The following is a 21,179-nucleotide window of genomic DNA, read 5'->3' as shown; positions in this document are numbered from 1 at the left end:
CAGAGCGTGTGGGCAATTAGCGAGGTGGCTCTTTCATAGTGTGAAAAAGGAAAGTCCTTTTTTCTGCTGAAACAAGTTTGAGCTAAATAGCAACACATACCAACTTCTACTAAAAGAGAGGGCAGCGGACGATAGAAACCACCCCAAAGCGTCTCTCGTGAGACAAATCCTAGGGTGTCGGGTACCCGCGGCTGCGGGCTGCTCCAGCGTTACTGTCCAGCCGGGACCACAGCAGCGATTTGGTTTCTGAGGTCTGGCGGTGGCCGAGCCGCCGCGGGGGGTGAGGGCTTCCAGGCGGGATCCGGACCCGGCGCCCTGGGCCCGGGGCTCCCTGCCCGCCCCGGGCCCGGCTCCGGCGCGTCCGGCCGCGGCTTTCGCCCCCTGCCCGGGTGCGGTGCGCTCCTGGCTGCCCAGGGAGGGGACCGGCCCCTCGGCCAGGTCACGCTTCAGAGCGCCGGGAGCCCCCGCCCGGGGAGGGAGGCGGCGCGGCGGCCCCGGCAGCCGCAGCCCCGCACCTCCCGCTCTCGGCGGCGGCGGCGAGGGGCGCAGCCCGCCCGGGGAGGGGCGGGGCAAGGGGGCGGCGGCGCCCCGGGGGCCACCGGCGTGGGGCGATCGGACAAAGGCTTCCAGGCGAGGGAGTGGCAGCCCCGCGGCGGGGCCCGGGGCAGCGGGCGGTGCCCGCCGGGATGGGGGGAAGAGGGCGCGAGTGAACTGGCGCGGGGAGCCTCCCGCCCCCCAGGAGCCGGGGAGGGCGGCGGCGGCCGCTTTCCTAGGGGCGACGGCGGGGCTCCTCCGCGCTGCCGGCGGCTGCCGAGGCGGGGGAGGAGCCGCCTTCCCCCCACCCCCGGGGGGCGGCGGCCCCTCCACTGCGCCAACCTGCAGCCGGGCGGGCGGGAGGCGGCGGCCCCGCCCGCGCGCGCCCCGCCACCGCCGCCTGCGCGCGCCCCGCGCCGCCGTCCCGGGCAGAGCCGGGAGCGGCCGCTGCCCGCTGCGCCGGTCCCGGGCTGCGGCTCGCTGGCGGCCGGGGCTGCAGGCAGCGGCGTCTCGGAGCGCCGCGCCTTGCCCTGCCTTCCCTTCCCGCCCCGGCGCACCGGCAGCTCTCCGGCCCGCTCCTCGCTCGCACCTGCAGCCTTTCTCTCTCCCTCCACTCCTCCCACCTGCTCGCTGCTCCTTTTCTCCCCCTTCTTTCCCCATGTTCCGGTTTTGGGGGCGGTTTTGCTCTCCTTCTCTTTCTTCCCCCATCCTGTTCTTTTTTGGACCCTCTTCGTCTAGTGCCTCCTAATTTCTTGTTTTCTTCTGGTTTTTTTCCTTGGACTTTGCCTTGTCATGTCAAGATGGAAGTCAGGCATGACTGGCTCTCCTCATCCCCCCATGAGGGCTTCGAGCAGATGAGGCTGAAGAGCAGACCCAGGGAGCCTTCCCCAAGCCTCACCAGAGTAGGTGCGAACTTCTACAGCACTGTCAAGCAGCAGGACTACAGTGCCAGTGTCTGGCTGAGGAGGAAAGACAAACTGGAGCACGTAAGCCAGCTTCTATTTCCCCCCTTTTTTTGTCTTTCTACATCTCTGGCTAGGTGTTCTGTTAGGCTACCTCTCTACCAGCCTGGACTCCAGAAGAAAAGTGTTGCTCCGGTAATTGAGCAGGGTATTTCCCAAATGGTAGAGAAAGGAGAAACTTAAGAGGTCCCGGACTGGTCAAATCTGAGGTAAATAGGATGTCGGTACTGTTCCCAAACCACACGCAAGTCTATTCCTAACTGGAAATATTTTTTAATGTGCTCGGCTTATTCAGTCTTCTATTCCCGCAAATTCAGTGCTGATGTGGGAGGAGAAAGATTGGGATGGTGCAGATGGAGGTTAGAGCATTTATCTCACGGTGACTATAGTGTAGTTCTAGAATTGCTAAAAAGAAAATAGCTTTTTTTAATTCTAGCTGTGATTTCCCCCCCCCCTATTTTTCTTCTTCTTCATGCATGGGACTTTGAAAATACTCAACCTGTGTGGGAAAGAGGAGATTTCCTTCAAGACGTCTGTTCCTGCAGCAGTAGTACATGACTTAACTGTGTTTGGGACTACAATAGAACTGATACTGTGGATAGCTCTAGTGAATATTTTATGAGAATTTAAGGTACTTCTAAGCATACCTGTCTCAGATGATGTTTGAAAGCATTTTTCATGTTACTTCTAACAGCAAGGAAATGGATTGAGATGACCTGTATACTGTGTAAGAGTTTTCTGAATAGCTGAAACCCATTGTTACAGTGTACAGTACAATCAAAACAGGAAAGCAGCTGCATTTACAGGGGTGCAAAAGAATGTGGTATGGGTTTGCATAATGCAACAGTCTGCCATTCTTTATGTTAGTGAGTAATTTGCAATCACAGTCACATTGACTTCAGGATACACAGAAAAATATTTCTTGTGGTACAGCCACCTGAGGTCTCTTTGGATAGAAATGGTCTCATTACAAGGATAAATTGTCTTTATTACTTGAAAATCCTAGATGGCACAGTAGAGTCCTTTAAAGATGAAACCTGAAAAAAGCTCGTCTGTCAACTAGTTCATGGAGTATTACTCTCCCTTCACACTAACCTGCAGAGTATTTTATCCCTGTTAGTGAATCTTAAACTTGAGTTGTTTATGCTTCTGGGGAAACGACAAGAACTGATGAACTATTGAAGAGATCACGTTTCAAATGTTGAGAAAGGTATTGAATCCCATCTGCCTTCTTACACACGTTTTTGTGATTCTTCACACTAACAACAAGGCTTCACAGTAGTAAGCTTGTAAGCAGAGTATTCTCCCATTGTGAATCAAGAAGGTCAATGCCTTCTCTCAGTACAGTTAAAACATAGAAAGCACAGAAATCTGAGCTCTGGCTTTTGTAAGAGGTTTTTGCTACATGTGCTTGCATGTTGGTATGTGTCATCATATGAATGATTATTAATTGGGGGGGGATAATCTGTCAACAGTTTGATAGCTAACTACTGTTCTTGTAGCTGAATATTAACATGTTCTGATATCTGTATTTTAAATCCTACCACAATATGAGCATGGACAAGGAAAACAGGCATTAACTTGTTTGAAGATTACAAGTACAAACCCTTTATTTTGTGTGGGGTTTTGTTGTCTCTCTGGGGTTTTTTGTATGAATTCAGTTGGGTTTTTTTGTCATGATAGTAATCTTCTGTAACCCTGCAGGATTGGTGTGAAAAGCTTTTTCAGTGATCAGTTTGGTATGAATGCATGTTCTTCTGGGGGTTTCCCTCTCATATGATCCTGTTATTTTTATTCCTGGAGCCTATTTGAACAATGTAAAGAAAAAAAATAGGAACACCGATGTTTCTTGCTTGCCATGAAGTGTTTGTTTCATTGACATTTATCCTGAGTACTGTGCAGTATATTAGATACGCCAACGGTACATATGTGAAAATACTTTGTTTATATGATTTAAGGTAACTGCATTACTCATGAGTGTTGTAACAGACGGGGTATTGCGTAGCTCCCTTTAATATAAATAAAATATGTATTAATTTCTAGATTGTATTTTGCTTGTACAGTTTTGGAGCAAGGTTGTTATTTTCTATTTTCAGATAATCTTTGAGGGTTTTGAGTGTTTTCTTGCCAAAGAAGTTATTTCTTACACTCCACTCTTCCACTCCAAAAGACAAAACAATTTGAGATGCATCATTTTGAATGGTATAGTCATTGACATCTGATAGCTTATGGCCAATATTGGATAATGAAGGTATACAAACTTCACAAGGTGGATGGGGGACATGACTAACACTTCACTGCAGCTCCCTCTGAGATACGTGATACCTACAAAGAAAATCAAAATACGAGGAGTGAGCAATCATTGAGGCACTGATTTTGAAAGTATGTCGTAATCACAGATATAGGCAGAAGAAGGGTGTATAGTGAGTGTAAGTCAAGATATGCATGAACAGATTTTGAAGTTTCATATGTACTCTTCAGGCGTTGTAGAGAGGGGTGGGCTTTGCCTAAGTGAAATTATTTCTTAAACGGATTTCAGTGTGGTTGTAATAGGGATAAAATTGAGCCAGTATATTTTGTACGCTACTTCCAGTAAATCCTTGTAGACCACAGTAGATATATCATATTGACTTTCATTAAAGTGAGTAGCATGACTTATTCATGTGTGACACTTCCAATTAATCCATATATAGTTTGAGGGACTAAGAAACATCTTCTGAAACCAATATAAACAATTTGTTTTAAAAAAAAAGTCTCAAATATACAAATAGTTTGTTTTCAGATTTCAAAACTGTACGAGTTGTGGGGTTTAGTGTTATGTTTTTTGGTTTGTGTTTTTTTTTTTTAAACAGATCTCAGTTTGAAGAGTGTGGTAAAGAGGTTCAAAACTGAACTGTTGCCATATCTCTTCTAAAAGCACAGAAGAAGTTCAGATGCACAAATATGATACATTTTCTTTTAAATTGTTCAATACTTAATTATTGACTGACCATAGAGGAAGTCAAAATCTGGAATGCATTGCTGGCGTCTTGCTAATTGATTGTTCTTCAAATCGATCTTAATATAGTGTTTCTCCTCATTGGCTAATTGTTTATGTGGGTTATCTTTTTTTCAAATGGTGGTAACACAATTTGTACCATATAAGATTTGAACACAACTCACCCATTTTCTTTTGTGAACTCCTGCACTGAATTTAATCTTAAATGGATCTGTTGTAACATGTTTAAAGATAAGCCAGTGAGGAGTTTTTGCTTAAGGCAGGCCTCAGTGTACTGTATGCTGTAGCTAATGTGTCAAAGAGGTGTACTTTTAATGGAGGAAATTACTAGAGGTGTGAGGAACTCTGACACTGGAGATGTGACCACAGTGATGTTGCAAACCCTTGGCTGAAATTCCTGCAGAGTTGAGAATGTTTGGATTCTATATATCTGCTTCAGCTGGTTCTTCATGCCTTTTTGTGAAGTTGATCGCCTGCTACTGGAAGTGTTGGAGGGAAATTGTGTGAAATATTTTTATTGTGTGAAATATTTTTAAAGTTTTCTTTGCACAGTGTTTTTTTCTTTGCTTGTTTTTGGTGTTGCCTTTTTTAATGAAATGTGAATTGGTTAAGAGAAGGAGGAGGATGTAGAGATGGGGAGGAAGAGTAGTTAACCTGATAGCCTTTAGCTGGTGGGAGTTAGCTATGTCTAGTTTAATTTACAGCAGCTCTCCAGCATGCCTGTATATCCTTCAGTAATGACAACTACTGTATAGCTACTTTGCTAGTACCTCAGCAAAAAATTTGAGAGAAATTTATTTTAAATAATCAAAACTTAAAACAAAAGCAGAAAAGATTTCTTTTTAAGTTACAACAGATATACTTCAAACATATGTTCTTGATTATAACAAATACAGTTATTCCTTCTCAAAGACGTAGTGGTAGTCTTTCTCTTATAACTTAATTATTTAATTATGTTAAAACATTTTAAAAAATTCTCTTTTAAGAACTGCTTCAAGACTATAACTTTTTGGGAGACCTGCTATCAGAGCAGTTTTATTTCCTGGAGATTCTTGTTCTGTTACCTTTATTATCATAATTAGGAGAGGTTATTGCTAATACTTGCATCATCTCTTGTTTTTACTTAAGTTCTGATCAGTAGCAAAGGCAACATTAGGATTTTCAGATTCTTAGTACTCTTGCTGTTGTAGGAATTGACTTGCCCAGTTGATGGTACACAGCTGATCAGTGTACCGCTATCCCTTTGGCAGCACTGCTACCCAGAGACAAAAGAGGCTGTGAGGTAGTGGGAGGGCAGTGTCACATGGCAACAGAGGCAGGTGTCTAACATGCTGAAGTTAGGCCTAAGACAACTTATAACGCTGTCCAACAGGTGTGGCTGTGGTACTTCTCAGAGCCCCATGACCAAACCCGAAATAAAATATAATTCACCTGTCATAACATCTTTATAAAAGTTGAAATCTCAAATCTGATTCTGTCAGTTGATCTTTGTTTTTCAAAAACTAGTAGTTCTCTTGGACAACATTTTTTTTTCCCCTCATTTTTCTTTCTCTTTTTTTCTTTTTTTACTATACAGGAAATTCTTAGCAAAACCATTAATGGACAGTTTAAAATGTCATTTCTGCTCTTGCATATAAATTGGAACAAGTGTTAAAAGCGAGAGGAGAGATTTATAGACTTTGGAATTTGACACGCAAAGGATGGCAGAGGATACCACATGCATAGCTGTAACACGTAAACAACAAAGGTGGACACAGCTTGATGTCAAGCAAGTAACAGTAGAACTCAGTCAGGCCAGATCAGTTGCTGGACAGATGGACAGAGCCAACAATTTTAACTTAAGGGAGAATAATAAAAGGATCTAAATCAGAACTAAAAAAATCATTACACATTTTCCTAAAGCAGCCCCTGTCGTTCCTTTTTTTTTTTTTAAGTTAAAAGAGTTGTTGGAGTATTTTGCATTAAGCAGGTATAAATAATTTGTCACCTGGAATAATGTCAGATACCAAGAAGAGTGCACCATGTATGAAGGTACATAGTGGTGACAATTCAGAGGGTTCTAAAGAGTTGGTTTCCAGCATTTGGAGCTTTTTGATGCCATAGTTGCAGATGACAATTCCAAATGTCTATCTTGTCCTGGAGATAGATATCTATATTTATATTTCATCATTAAAATCGAGGGAACAAACTCCATTAAGTAGAGGAACTTTGGCTTTTTCTCAGAAGACAACTGACATTTGGAATTGCCTGCCTGCAACAGTGGTACTGGCATGCATTGAGGTTCTTGCTGAAGTAGTAGCATGCAGTTTGCTTCACTGCTGACAGACTGTGTGTGGAGGAATTCTTCTGTTGAAATGCTGCTTTCCTTGAAGGTATTTTTTTTCTAGTAATGTTTTGTAGACAAACATAATTAGATGTTCAGAGAAATGTAAAAAGGGGACCAAAATAATTAACAGTGTTGGGGAAATAGTGCATAGCACTTTAGGGCAGAAAATGTAAAATGGTTTCTTTCAAAAATAGGATGGGGAATTTGAAATCTTGACATTTGGAGGGGAAAAAAATAACCTATTTCAGTAGTTACCATGCATAAAAGTAATTTTGTATTGCAAAACAGTGAAAATATGATATCTAATTTCTAATTTTTCTCTTGCTAGTTGTGGTAGGTAACCTTGGTTGTCTGCAGCTTCCCACCAAGCCACTCTTTCTCTCTCCCTCCTCAACAGGACAGGGGGAGAAAATGGGATAAAATATGTTGTAGTTTGAGATAACAGGAGGGAGATTGTTCACCAGTTACCATCACAGGCAAAACAGACTCAATTTGGGGAAAGTTGATTTCTTCTATTGCCATTTAAAAATAGGGTAGTATAGTGAGAAACAAGCACAAGACTAAAACTACCTTCCCCCTCTCCCCGCTTCTTTCCAGGCACAGCTCCAGTCCGTCATTCCTGACTCTTGTACCTCCTTCCCTCCAGTCCTCTGAGTGGCACAGGATAACGCAGAACGGGGGTTGCTGACAGCTTATTCCTTTGTCTCTACTGCTCCTTCCTGTGCTGTGGTGTGGGGTCCCTCCCATGGGATACAGTCCATGTCAAACTGTTCCAATGTGGATCCTCGCCATGGGCTGCAGCTCTTCAGAAACTGTTCTGTGGGGTGCAGTCCTTCAGGAGTGAACTGCTCCAGTTTGGGTCCCCCACAGGCTGCAGTTCCTGCCAGAAAACCTGCTCCTGCATGGGCTTCTTTCCACAGGGCACAGCTGTGCCAGAGCCTGCTCCTGTGTGGGCTTTTCACAGACTGTAGCCTCCTTCAGGGCACATCCACGTGCTCCCGCGTGGGGTCTTCCATGGGCTGCAGTGTGGGTATCTGCTCTGGTGCAGTCCTCCGTGGGCTGCAGGGAGATAACCTACTTCATCATGGTCTTCATAGGTGACAGGGGACTCTGCTCTGACCCCTGGAACACCTCCTTCCCCTTCCCCTTCTCCTTCACCGACCTTGGTATCTGCAGGGCTGTTTATCTCACATTTTTCTTGCTTCTTTCACGTAGCTGCCACACAGTGTTTTTTACCCTTTCTTACATACATTATTGACAGAGGCACCACTTGCCCGGTGGGTCCAGCTTTGGCAAATGGTGGGTCTGTTGTGGAGCCAGCTGGAACCAGCTGTGTCCAACATGGAGACAGACCCTGGTCTCACAGAAGTCACCTCTGCAGCACTCCCCTCTACCAAAATCTAACCATGTAAACCCAATACACTAGCCTTAGAAGCTACTCTTCTTTTTCTGACATATGAGAAAAAACTTTCAACATTGCATTAATCTAATGCAGAAGTAGTGATGATTTCAACGTCACTTTGAAAGTCCAAATATCTAAAGCTCAGATTAAAACATTTGAGAGGCGTAGTCAGTGTGACAGACTTAATTTATAATGTCTGGCTTCATTTTGCACAAGAAAACAAAACAACTTGAAGTTTCAAAGTTGCTCTTAAAATTGATTTATATATGCATGTATAAATGTAATTCAATCCATTCAAGACTTTTTAAAAATGAAGTTTACTGGTTTCTGAAGAAAAGACCTAAATCTTAGGCTATGTTTGTTCCAGATGCTAACTTCATTGAAGATATGGGAAAAGTGGTTTTCATGGCTATGCCTTTCCTAATGCTACCAGCATTAAGGAAAATCCAAATTAGTTTTTTGCTATCCCATCCCTTCTTTTGATTGGTGTTGGCCATCCTTGTTTAAGGATTTTTTAGCAGCAGCTTCAGAAACTTAATCTCCTTGTCTGTTACACAAATGAATACTTTGCAGCCTTCAGTGGTTTGGTCTTGTAGCAGATCATTAACAATTTTAAAGATAGCAGGAGTATTAAAGACACTAGGAAAATTATCTGTAATGAGTATCTTCTCACAAATGCAATCACCTCACTGTCTGTAGAGGATGCCCAAAGAAACTAGTCTCTGTGGGTGAATGTATGTTTAGTGTAGGCCTTCTTCCATTCCAGAACAAGGAATGATAAAATACTGCAGTGAAAATCTCTTTACCAGACTATTCCAAGATGGAAACAACAGACCAACTCATGATAATGATTAATAAATGCCATTTCATTGTCTTTCAAGAGGGGAAGCCATATACTCTTAATCATTCCTAAAAAAGGAAGTCCTGTGCTGGCAATAGACTCCCTAGATCTGTCTCCCTTGATGGAGCCTTTTTCTAGGGGACATGCTTACGACTGCCCACCCCTTGCCTTGCTCTTTTTGTAACATTATTTAAGGTCTGATTCCCAGGCCTTTTATGTAGTTTCATTACTGAGAGAAAAAATAAAACAGGTACACTGTTAATGTCTTAGAAGGTCCATATATCCTTTTAAACTGAGTATTCCCTCTGTCATATTTCAGAATCTGAAAGAAGCTTTCTTAAAATGAGATTTGGATGATTTTTTTTTGATTTTTTTGCATTACTAGATTTTGTATTACTAGATGACAGCTGTTAGAGAGAAAAAGTCTAACACTAATTTTCCAGTGCAGTGACACTTCTCTAGTGTTGTTTTATCTGGTGGGGATGCAGTTGAGCCATTTATTGACAACTGAGGCACTCCCAGATTCACTGGTCTTTAGTGTTACAAAGGAAGCCAGTTAACCTCCTGTTCCTTCAAAGTGACTTAAATACTGGGCTTCTTGAGATTGTCTGACTATCTGCTGTGCCTTAGTGGGCAGAAGAGCCACTCAGCTAAAAGTGAAGAAGTATGTACGGGGAGTCTGCAGAACCTCGGAAGTTCAGGAGGAGGTAGAGAGGGAACAAACGAGACATTGGTGCCAAAGGAGTGAATTAATTTAATTGGAAATTAATTTTTATTAGATCACAAACTTACTCCTAGGTTTTTTTGGATGCTCATTCATCAAAACTTAGTCTGTTTTTTTTTTTTTTTTAAAGTTTCTCTTTTTTTTTAAGGTTTACTCCTTGGAATTCTTACAGTTTTATAAGGGCTTTCCAAATGTAACATAGGATTTGAGTATTTTTATAGAGATTTGCCTTCTTTTGATTTGATCAATGCATTGTGTAATTTGACTGTGTAGATAATATCTAGCCCTGGACAGAGAAATATCAGAGTGGTATTTTTAGCAATACTTCATTGGCTTGCTCTTTGAAGACACAAAAAATTACCTATTTTTTTCCACTTTTGCAAAACCTTTAAACTGTCTTCTTTATGTGTGGTATCGGTAGGTGAGTTGTGCATTATTTTTTTTATTAAAACTGAGAATTCAAAAGAACTTGGTAAGTTCCATTTCTGACAGCATGATGCCAACATAATCAACAGCATGTTTTATGATTTATGTAGTCATTGCAGCTCATAAAAGCTAGTCATTCTATTCTAATTTTTATTGCTATTTGTATTTCACTATTTATGGTTGTAAGGAAATGTTCAATGAAAGAAAAAAGCTGAAGTATTTGAGAATAGTGATTCAGGTAATTCCTATCATTCTGATACATTAAATAGGCTGGATTTTCCCATGATATTCTAAATTGTTTGGAGCAGAATCAAATGTGGAACAGTGCTGAGATAGCAACTGTGACCAGTTTAACTTTTATAATCCTGTTTTTACTGCAATAAAGTCATATTTATCTGGGGTAATTATCTAACTTGATCTCTAAATGCTAGTATATGCTGTGCAGAGCCTATCATAATGAGCAGATGTGTATTTGTTTTGAAACGTGAAAGAGTAAAAGTTATTAATGTCTTCAGCACTTTAAGCCACAGTAAACATGGCATGTCTCACTAGTGGTTTTTGTGCTACAGAAATTGTGCTGCTGTCCATTAAGTTCCATGACTGATCCTTTCTAGGCAGGAGTTTTTTGATAAGGGAATATGCATTATGTGTTTTGAGAAAACTTCAGGCATTACCTCAGCAGAGGCTACCTATTTACGGGAATGGTGCTAAAGGTGACAGTGATTCGAACCCTATTTCCTCAGTGTAGTTTGCGCACTTGTGTTTAATCTTGTTCCAAAGCCATGGTAAAGTCTCCATTGGCTTCACTACTACAGGTTCAGGTTATATATGAGCTCCTTGAGAGAAGACTGCAGATCAATTCAGCTGTTGTGGGTTTGGGGCATAAAAGCATGTTCGTTATATATCATGCTAAGCGGTTGGGGGAAATAGATGTTTCAGGCCTCACCTTTTCTTGAGTTTTAAGTCTCTAGATCTAGATTAGTTGCTGGATACGTTATGTGAGAACACTGCAGTTAGCACAGGGGAAAATCCTTGACAGGCTATAGAAAGGAGAGAAGGTATCCTAACGTAACATGTGGGATGTAAGAAACTGTGAAGTCCATGTGAGCATGCAAAAAATGATATAGATCCAGTTGCCCACTATTTAACATCTTAAGTTGTTTCAGAATAGATAATACAGAAGAAGGGAAGTCAGGTGCATTTGAAACTTCAGTTATCTGCCAAGACAATGGATACCTAAAGAAAACTCAGAAAAACAAAGATGCTTGTGAAATTATTTCTTTGCTCCTAACTAGAATATTTCTGTTCCTCATTAGAAAGTGTAGGTGAAAAAAATGCCCATCATGCTAAAAAAATCAGATCAAATATAAACTGGAATATCGTCTCAGTTTAATGATAGCAGGCATCATCTATTTTCATGCTTTGTGCTTATTTAAGTGGAAATGTGCACCTGCTTTAATGATAATAATTGGAAAAAATAATAAATCTCTTTTTATGGAAAATTAATGAGGTGAGCAAATAGAAGAATGTGCATGAATGTGACTCATGGCTACAATGAAGATGGAGATTCTTGTCAAGTTCTGCTATTTCCCTGTAGTTGTTCATTGTGGATGACCCATGAGCACCTGGGAAGACTTGTGTTCCTAGAACACTAAGAAAAAATCCAAATGATTAGAGAACATAGAATTCTAAACCAGAATTTCTGGCTCTCTGGCAGCTGCTGACAGAAGTTGACCTGTTCAGCCTCTTCATGGGCTGTGATAAAATAGCCAGCATAGATAATGTTGGGGAGATGAGTGGAATGAAATAAGTTAGGGCTAAAGCTCTGTCAGTTTGCTCTAGGACCCGAACAGCTCTAAGAGTCTACACAGTATGATGGGTGGAGATTTTCTGTCTTTATAAACAGAAGGTGATACACATTTGTAACCCTGTGCTGCCCGTTCACTGTCACCTTCTGGAATAAAGTAGTTCAAAGTTTTCAAGCCAATGGGTTGACTGAGGTATCAATCACACTTTTTCCTTTCTTCTCTTAAGTCAGTACATTTGATAACTTGTTCCTGCTTATTAAAAAGTTGTCTTACGGCCCGCAGCAGTGTGCTTAGTCCTGTAAACTCTAATATTGAAGGTATGCTGTCTCCTGATCTTTGTGGTCTTTGATGCCTCATGGAAAAGTAGTTTCCCTAAGTTTTCAACAGGATTCATAATGCTAAGTTCTGGTAGGATAGTGAGCCTGTCCTTCAAATCATTTAGACAGGGCTTCAGTCACAATTTGAAGTGTTTGCTAAACTGTGCTATTTCTCCATGTGTCTTTTAATAGAAAACCAGTATGTTTCCTGAAGAGTCAACTTTCACAATTTGCTACATAAAAAGTATTTTGGAGTCATGCATACAGTCCTATGCATAAGTGCTGCTTAAAACAATATGGAATGAAGTGTATTCAATGCTTCCTCTATTAAATCTGTGATTTTTTAGATCCCTGAGAAGATGCATCTGTTGAATAAGTCCTGTTACATAAGTAAAAATTACATAGCCACCCTGGTTTGTGCAGCTGAGGGCATGAGTCTAAGGAAACACAACCTGAAAATGGAAAGCTTAAAACAAGCAAGCAAAAAGAACACAGATGAATGAAAGCCCAACAGTTTTGAAATTATTTGCAATTTGAAACAATTTTTGGAATGATTTGTTTGTAGAATGTGACTTAGACCAAATTTGCGATGCTGAAGACTGATTGGTGCTTATTTGGGATGCCATGAGCATCAAAAGATATCAATACACCAAATGCTGTTTCAGGCCCTTATGGTGAGCATGATTTATTGTTTGAATAACAACAACAATTCCTTTGGGTCTAGCATGAAACAAAGTCATTTAAGTGTTTCGGAAAATGTTGCCCTTGAACAAAGCAATTTCCTTTGTCAATGTGAGCTGCTGTCCCTGCAGACTCCTCTTTCAATTCCCTGTTGGCCATGTGGCAGGCAGATAGCACCTAACCCTTTCTGTGTTATTTTATCCCGTTTTATGCAGTATTGTTCTCTCTGAGCTTTGTTGTCATGGCTTAGTTGCATCAAACTCCTGCTGTGGAAAGCTGGAACGTGCCAGCCTTTATTCTCTGTCTGTGTGGTATATGGTCTTAATGCACATCAGCCTAAATCAGTTTGTTTCTGCACCATATGACAGATGAAACCTTAGACTGCTGGAAATTTCAACTTTTAAAAATATTTTTTCTTCAGTTTGTGCACTTTGTTCCCCTAGTCTGTCTGTGCTGGTGCTGTTCCAAGCATTCTGTTTGGCTTTAAATAACTGTTGCTTCATATCCAATTTTTAAAAACTACTGGACTGCACAACCATTTCCCTTTTTACTTCTCCAAGGTTGGGTTTACCTACCCAAACCAAGACCTTAGTTTTTTCCTTTTTTCTATAATTTAATCTCATCACTTCTTTCATGATGCTTAATTTTTAAATTATTTTTCTTTATTCCCTTTTCCCCACCCTGCTGCCCTGTCCCCCTGAACTTCTCTGACAAATCCACAGCCCTACTTTGGTATTGCCTGCCACATTGTGTGGAACTCCCAGGGAAAATGTGGCGAGTAAAATTTGCAAAACTACAGTTCTCTTACAAGGTTTATACATAATTTTTGTACTGGTGGGAAAACACTTTCTGAAGTTCTTAAGTGATTTAAAGTCCTGAGTATTCAAAAGTCCTTTTGAAAGCCCTGAAGTTACAATGAAAATTAAAGGTTTCCGAGTTGTGTGACAGTTTGAGCTGGGCAACAGCCTTGCAAGTGCAGTCTATAGATTAGTAATATTAAAGGCAGTGATTCCACTAAGAGCAACAAAACATTTTTGTTGTGTCAGCCAACAGCATAGTCTTTCAGGATCTTCTCCCTTTGTAATTAAAGGGGAGCTTGGATGTTTTCAGTTCAGAGACATACAGAAACACTGTACCATTGTGCCTTGCACGGGATGCGAAAACTGTTTCTCAGTATTATGGAATCTGTTTTCCAAGAGATTGCACGTTTTGCTTGTTTGGTTGTTGTTTTTTTGTTTGTTTGTTTTTCCAGAAATAGACAACTCTGAGAGTGTATCTTTTGAAGTTAGTTTGTGCAGGTGGTAAACAGGATTTTCTCTGATCTAAGGAGAAATTTGCAGCAGACGTAAAAAAATGTTTATTATAGGAGCACCACTCTATAGTAATGCTTTCTGAATTACAGCCCACAGTACATAAGATATACATGCAGTATTTGAAATCTATGTATGTTTTAACTCTCAGGTTACCACTGTATGTTGTGTTTGTGTTGTTTTGTTTTTTCAATACATTGCTTAAATAAGGAGGGTGGTATTTTTGAAAGGCTGTAAGATCCCTTCCTTCTTGGACTAATCTGGTGACTGTATTTGAGCTGTTGCTTCCTGTGATTTCTGTTTTGATAAAAGTCTCTTCCCAACAGGTATATGTGATTTTTTTTTTTTTTTAAAATACTTATTTCTCCAGTATTTAGAAGATTAACATTTTTTTACAAGAACCTTTGCAAATACTTGTTGCTTTGTTTATTCACTTTATGATTCTGTTTGGCATCAGATGTTCTCAGTTTATTTCTGGGCATCATTAATTTTTGATAGCATACTTGGCTAATTTCTTGAAGCTCTGAGCATAGAAGTTCTGATTCAAGCAGAATAGCTCAACAAGGAACTGTCTACTGATGGGCATTTGATTATTACCACTGTGACAGGAACAGCTTCCCAAAATACCATTCAGGATAATAATTGCATGTCTAATTAGAGACATCATGCGATGTAGTCTGAAAACAACATAACTGCTGGTTGTGACCTCTCTTCTGTGAGTTGTGCTGGATTTATAGTAGCTTGTTTTAGTGCTACTTAATTAATTGCATGTCTATATATGCGTATGCTTTTAACTATTGAGACTGATACTGTAACTGATAGGTTTGTTTAGTTGTATTTATTGCATGTTTATCATGCATTGTGCTGTTTTTTTCCCTTTTTGGTTAAAAAAATAAAAAAAGGCTTGTCAGCAGAAAGGAAGATGGTCGCCTTATATTTTCCTGGCTGCTGTGCTTTGCAGGAAGTGGGGAATGAGTGATTTTTGAGAGCAACTGAGCCATGAGGCTTGGAGAATCTTTGAAGATGGACATGGAAGAAGCAGAGGAGGAGAGGAACTGGGAAGCTTAAAGGAAACAGTAGACTGGAAGATTCCTGAAAGGAGCAGAGAACTTGCCTGTAGTAGGATGATGACATAGAGTCTCTTTTAGGGCTCTGGAGGTCAAAACACGAGTATTGTTCAGCTCAGTTTTTGAAAGATTTTTGGATTGGATAGCTAAATCAGAGGAGAAGATACACCTTACAAAATTATAGGGCCAAAATTTATTTTTTAGATTTTTCCATGCAGTGGGTTTGAGTTCTGGGTTCTGTATTAGCTTAGTATTTTTTTGCTAGTAATTAGAAATAGGTGGAGAGTTTTTGTTTGGGTTTTTTTGTTGTTGCTGTTTGGTTTTGTCTCTATGTTTGGTATACTCAGTGATTTCACCTGAAGGCTCTGGCTGAAATGAAGCTCCATTCTGAACGTCCAGATACAAACTGGCCAAATGTTGCAGTAAGACAAGACTGAAAAAAGCAGCTTTTGTGATTGACTCATTGGAATAGTGGGCTCTAAAAACGTACATGAATGCTGATGCAGAGATGTGATTTTTTTGTTTGTTTGTGTTTTTTTGTAGTGTAATAAATGTATATTTAAACTACAGACTTCAATATCTGCCTGGGACCTGTGCTGTCATTGGCTCATTTAACTAGCTGCTGTTACATAGCTTTAAGTAAGGAATATGGAAGCTACACAGACACCAAAAAGGGGAATATGAAGTATTTAGACTGAATAGGGGCCGCTCTTGCTTTCCAAAAGCTGCAGGTATTTTAATTATGAGTTAATTTTATCAAAGTCCCAATGCAACTGACGAGTTCTTTTGTAGTTTTTATTGGTTTAAATTTTTTATTTATTTGCAGTTCACTGTGTATGACTGGACATAAATAATGTTGTGTTCAGCTTGATTTTTCTCTTTTTTTAAATGTTTGCTGTCTGCAGAGAAGGCACAGAAGTAATTTCTGGATGGCTATGCTAAAACTTTTGACATAAGCCTTTGCACATGTATGCTTGCACAAATATTTCTGAGGTGAGATTTTTTTCAACCCAAGAAAGCTCATTCTACATGTCTGTATGGATGTCACCTGAAAACAGAGGTTAAATAATAATGTTTTGGTTTTTTTTTTTTTTTTAAATGCTATTTTTCATATGTAATGGTCTCACCTGATTTGTTTAAATATACTTATCCTGAGATGCAGTGTTCTTAGTTTCTTTCTGCAGTCTTTATGTCAGTTAAATTGCCATTGATTTATGTAAAGTCAAGCAGTTTTCATATCGCTTTGCAAAGAAAAGCTGTATTCAAAGTGAAATACCTTCCTGAGGATTCTAAACTACAGAAATTAAATAATGTTTTTCCTTTGTTACTGGCTACAATATAATCTGTAAGGTTGTTGTACTACTTGAAGCATGTAGGGAGAACACCACAGTCACTTCAATCATAACTTTTCCATGTGAATAACCCATTGAATGCTATGACTAGCCTCCATTTGTCATTTGAGTGACAGCATTGTCTTCCAGAGAGTTGAAATTCTTTCCTTTCCATGGTGTTTCACGAATACTTTCACTTGATCTGGGAAACATGAGTTCATGTGGATATTTCAGATAATTCTTTCCTTTATGTGGTGGAAGACATAAAGAGTATAGATAAGATCATCAGGTCCAATGGGGACAAGTGTTTTATGACCTGGAGTTGCCTTCAAGTACAGTATTAACACCAGTGTGTCAGGTTTGTGTGGCGGGCTTTTGGTAGCAGGGGAGAGGACTACAGAGGTGGTTCCTGTGAGAAGCTTCTTGAAGCTCCCTAACTCTACATCACGCCCACCTCTGGCCAATGCCAGGCCAATTAGCAACCAGTGGCTGCACCTCTGCAGTAACATATTTCAGAAAGGGAGCCTGGGAGTAGAGGGGTGGTGAGGGAAATACTTATGCAAACACCAAGGTCAGTGGAAGAAAGGGGGAGGGGGAGGTGTGCTGGAGCAGACTTCCCTACAGAGAGGCAGGCTGTCCTTCTGAAGCCCATGACGGTCCACAGAACAGATACCCACCGGCAGCCCATGGAGGACCCCATGCCGGAGCAGGTGGCTGTGCCCGAAGAAGGCTGGGAATCCAAAGGAAGCCTGCGCTGAAGCAGCCTTGCTGGGGAGATTGCAGCCTGCGAGAGAGGCCCACACTGGAGCAGTTCATGAAGAGCTGCAGTGTGCAAGAAGGACTCACATTAGAGGAATTTTATGAAGGACTGTCTTCCATGAGAGGATTCCCATGCGGGAGCTGAGGAGGAGTGTGAGGAGACCCCCCCCTGAGGAGGAAGGAGCGGCAGAAACAATGGGTGACAAACTGACTGCAACCCCCATCCCCTGCTCCACTGTACTGCTTTGCGAGAGGAATTAGAGAAATCAGGAGCAAAGATGAGCCTGGAAAAAAGGGAGGGGTGGGGTGAAGGTGTTTTTTAAGATGTGGTTGTATTTCTCACAGTCCTACTCTGATTGATAAATTAGTGGTGGTGGTGGTGTTTGAATTAAATTGATGTTCTTTGTCTTCCCCTAACGAGTCTGTCTTTGGTGGTGACCACAGTGGGTGAGTCATCCCTCTCCGTCCTTGTCTTGATCCCTGAGTCTTTTGTTTTGTTTTTTTGCCTCTCCATCCCTGTGGGGAAAGGAGTGAGGGAGAGGCTTTGTCGTGCTCACTTTCCATCTGGGCTCAAACCATGACAATTGGGTATAGCAATAGGATCATTTTCAATTCTTAAATGACTTTCACTAGGTTTTCCTTGTAGATAAATCTAATTTCCAGTTGCAGATAAAAAGCATTGGACTGGTGGGCACTTGTCTGTCTTTCAGTTTCTCAATCATGAATTCATTGCTGTATACATCCTAATTGAAAACCCAATATGGACTAATTTCAAGGGGAGGAGAAGGTGTTACTTCTCAAAGTGCCAGCAGAAAGTTCTCTAATACTTTTAGAAGCTGCTTTTTCCCTCTGTATTCAGTTTTGAGGGGGTGGAGTTGTTGATTTTACACTAACCTTTTCATTCTGTCATATCTTTTGGGATCTCAATCATAGGACGAGTTTGTTTTCTTTCCTTTTCCAGAGGCAATGACATACCTTGTTCTCATAGACCTCAAGAGAAGGTATATACCACTTGGAAAAATTGTTTCCAAGCTGCCTTTTTTTTTTTTTTTTTGTGATTTAATTTGATGTGGTTTTAAGGATCTTAGTTTTTAACTTTTTTTACCACCATACCCTTTCTTACTCTTACGGGAAAATGAAATCCCTATATTCTTTGGCTAAGGATTTAGCTAAAAAGTTATCAGATTTTTGTTGCTCTGGATTTCTAGACAACATAATATCATCTTTTGCATGACTGTCTGTGTAACCCTTTATCAGTGCCAGCTAGTTGATCCATGTGCTTTTGCTGTGGACTAATTTTGATTATTTTTTTCAAAAGGAAGCTTATTCTTCAATGGTTATATTGGTCCCCACCCCAGTGTGGGACTTTACATTTGCCTTTGACCTTCACAGGGCTCCTGTCAGCCCATTTCTTGAGACTGTTGAAATCTGTCTGAATAGTCTTGTGTTGCCCATGAAGTCACTCTGTCCAATTGTCTAGGTCATTAATGAGACATTAAATAGTACTGACCCTGGTTGTGATCTCTGAGATACTCCTGTAGTATCTGGCCACCAGTTAGACTCTGTATGGTGACCACAAGCCTTTTAGACCAATGGATCATCCAGTTTCCAACCCATTTTATATGGTTATCCAGTGCACATCTTGCCAGATTCTCTGTAAGGGTTATATGGGAGACTGGCAGAAGCCTTCTAATGTCAAGATATGCAATATGTTCTGCTTTTCTCTAGTTCACGGAGTCCACAGTCATCTCACACAGAAGGCATTCGGGTTAGTTGAATACAGTTTGCTCTTGGCAAATCCAAGCCATGTCCACATTATCTACCTCACTTGCTGCTTTCCCTCTTGAAGTATGAAAAGTTTGACCATTTGGCATCTCAGTAGCTGATTCCTGGGCTTGGTCTCTTTTTGACTGTGGGAAACATTTGCCATTTCCAGCACTAAGTAAGAAGTGGATGTAAATTGTTCCCTTGTACCTTCTCTTTAGCACACCTGTCTATTACCTTCACAGAATGACTCCCAAGACAAGCTGTCTGCAGTTAGACTGACTGTTACTCTGATTAAGAGATTGAGACCATATTTGTGACTAGTATTTTTTGTAGTAGTGATACTTTGAGACTCAAGATGTTGACTACATTTTCTCATCTGTCAGAAGTTTCTTCTGTGGTGAAGTTAGCTTAGCTTAACTTTCTTGAAGTTTTCCTGGTTGTAGGAAAATGGCTATTCTTTGAAAGAGTGATGAAGATGAGCTGAGCAGAGGAAATGTTGAATTTTCACTTTATTATGAGTTTATATTCAGTTTCTAGGTTGAGTCTCCTAAAGTTGTCCTCACCTAAATATTTTGGGCATAGACAGGGAATAAGATCTCAGGACAGTGTTTGACTTACTACTCCTTTTAAAGACAGAGTGAAAACAGGCTTTGTTATTTTACATGTGACCCTGGGCAAGATATCATTCTCTTACTGCAACTCATTTTTCTGCATGTATAATGGGCTAAGAGCATTACTCAGCTTTTTATAAGGGTTGTGAGGATATATCCAGGGAAGATGATAAACTATACATATGGGCAAGTTGTGAACCATATGAATACTTTAGACAAGTGATAACATTTTTTATTTCAGCTCTTCAAAATAGGTGGTACATTGGCAATTTTAGATGCAATTCTATTCATGTCTCATCTGGTCCAGTGGCAAAGTTGATATTGAGAAATGATGCTCAGCTTCCTGAGTTGCAGGGTCTGCCATCTTCCTTGTATTGTTGCTAGTGATTATGTGGCCAGAAGTGAAGCTGATCAACTTGCTGATTTTTACAGAAAATTTATTTACCTTTCTTCCCAAATTGAAATTTTCTTTCAGATAGGTGAACTGATCTATCAATCACGTTGTTGCAGGGTGAGCCAAATATGATGTAGAAAAAGGAGCAGGTATGTGAGGAGGGGAGCTAATCAGAAACCTCCCTCTTGATGGTTGATAAACTCAGGTTGGTTGAAATGCAAAACAAAATGGCATCTTTAGGGATGTGTTTGACTTCATCATGGCCTCCTATAGAGTATTCTTTGTAGGCGTCTGTCTCTTTCAGAGTAGGAACCAGATGTTTGCAGGCTATTGCAATGAACAATGACATTTGAGGACAGATTAGTTCACTTACCTCTTTGTTCCATGTCAATATCAACATTAACAATTATCCAGGTAACTTCCAGAAAGTAAAATTGTACTTGCCCAAATTCAAAGCATTAAGAGAAAATACTTCCCAAAATGATAAGACTAGGTTATTTCTGTAGACCTGCCTTCTTGCTTCAGAGGTAGGGCTCTGACTTGCTTGGAAGTTCTTGAATTTAGAAGATGTGTCCTCACTACTTTGCAGAATATGGGGCCAAGAGCAAACTGAAGCATATCCCCTTTTGATAGGTGGAAGCTTAAATATTATCATATTGCATGTTACCATTTTGCTAGGGATCCTTCTTAGATTTGTTTGTCTGAACAAGGGCTTTCATTTGCCTACAAGGTAGATTTGAGCTCAAGGTCATTCTGGGCCCTGCTTTTGAAAGGTGATATTAATATGAAAAAATAATAATGAAATCTGCTTCAGAAAACCTTAATATGACTTTATGCAATTTCGGATTTTTTTTTGCCTTCAGTCTTCTAGCATGCTGATTTAGCTATTTCCTCTCAGGAAGGGTGTAATTTTGAGGCATG

General features: G+C 40.6%; 1 protein-coding gene across 1 annotated transcript in view; it reads left to right on the top strand.

Moving 5' to 3' along the window:
* Positions 1 to 1,051: 1,051 nt before the first annotated feature.
* Positions 1,052 to 21,179, top strand: part of PLD5 (phospholipase D family member 5) — a 186,730-nt gene continuing 166,602 nt past the window's right edge. The window contains exon 1 of the mRNA XM_074925510.1: positions 1,052 to 1,520. Coding sequence (XP_074781611.1) covers positions 1,335 to 1,520 — 186 coding nt within the window. The 5' untranslated portion in view covers positions 1,052 to 1,334. The remainder of the gene's footprint in view (positions 1,521 to 21,179) is intronic.

Source organism: Athene noctua, chromosome 1, assembly GCF_965140245.1.
Source record: "Athene noctua chromosome 1, bAthNoc1.hap1.1, whole genome shotgun sequence".
Taxonomy (NCBI): domain Eukaryota; kingdom Metazoa; phylum Chordata; class Aves; order Strigiformes; family Strigidae; genus Athene; species Athene noctua.
Note: the sequence above shows the minus strand (reverse complement) of the source record. Positions and strands in the feature narration are given on the sequence as shown.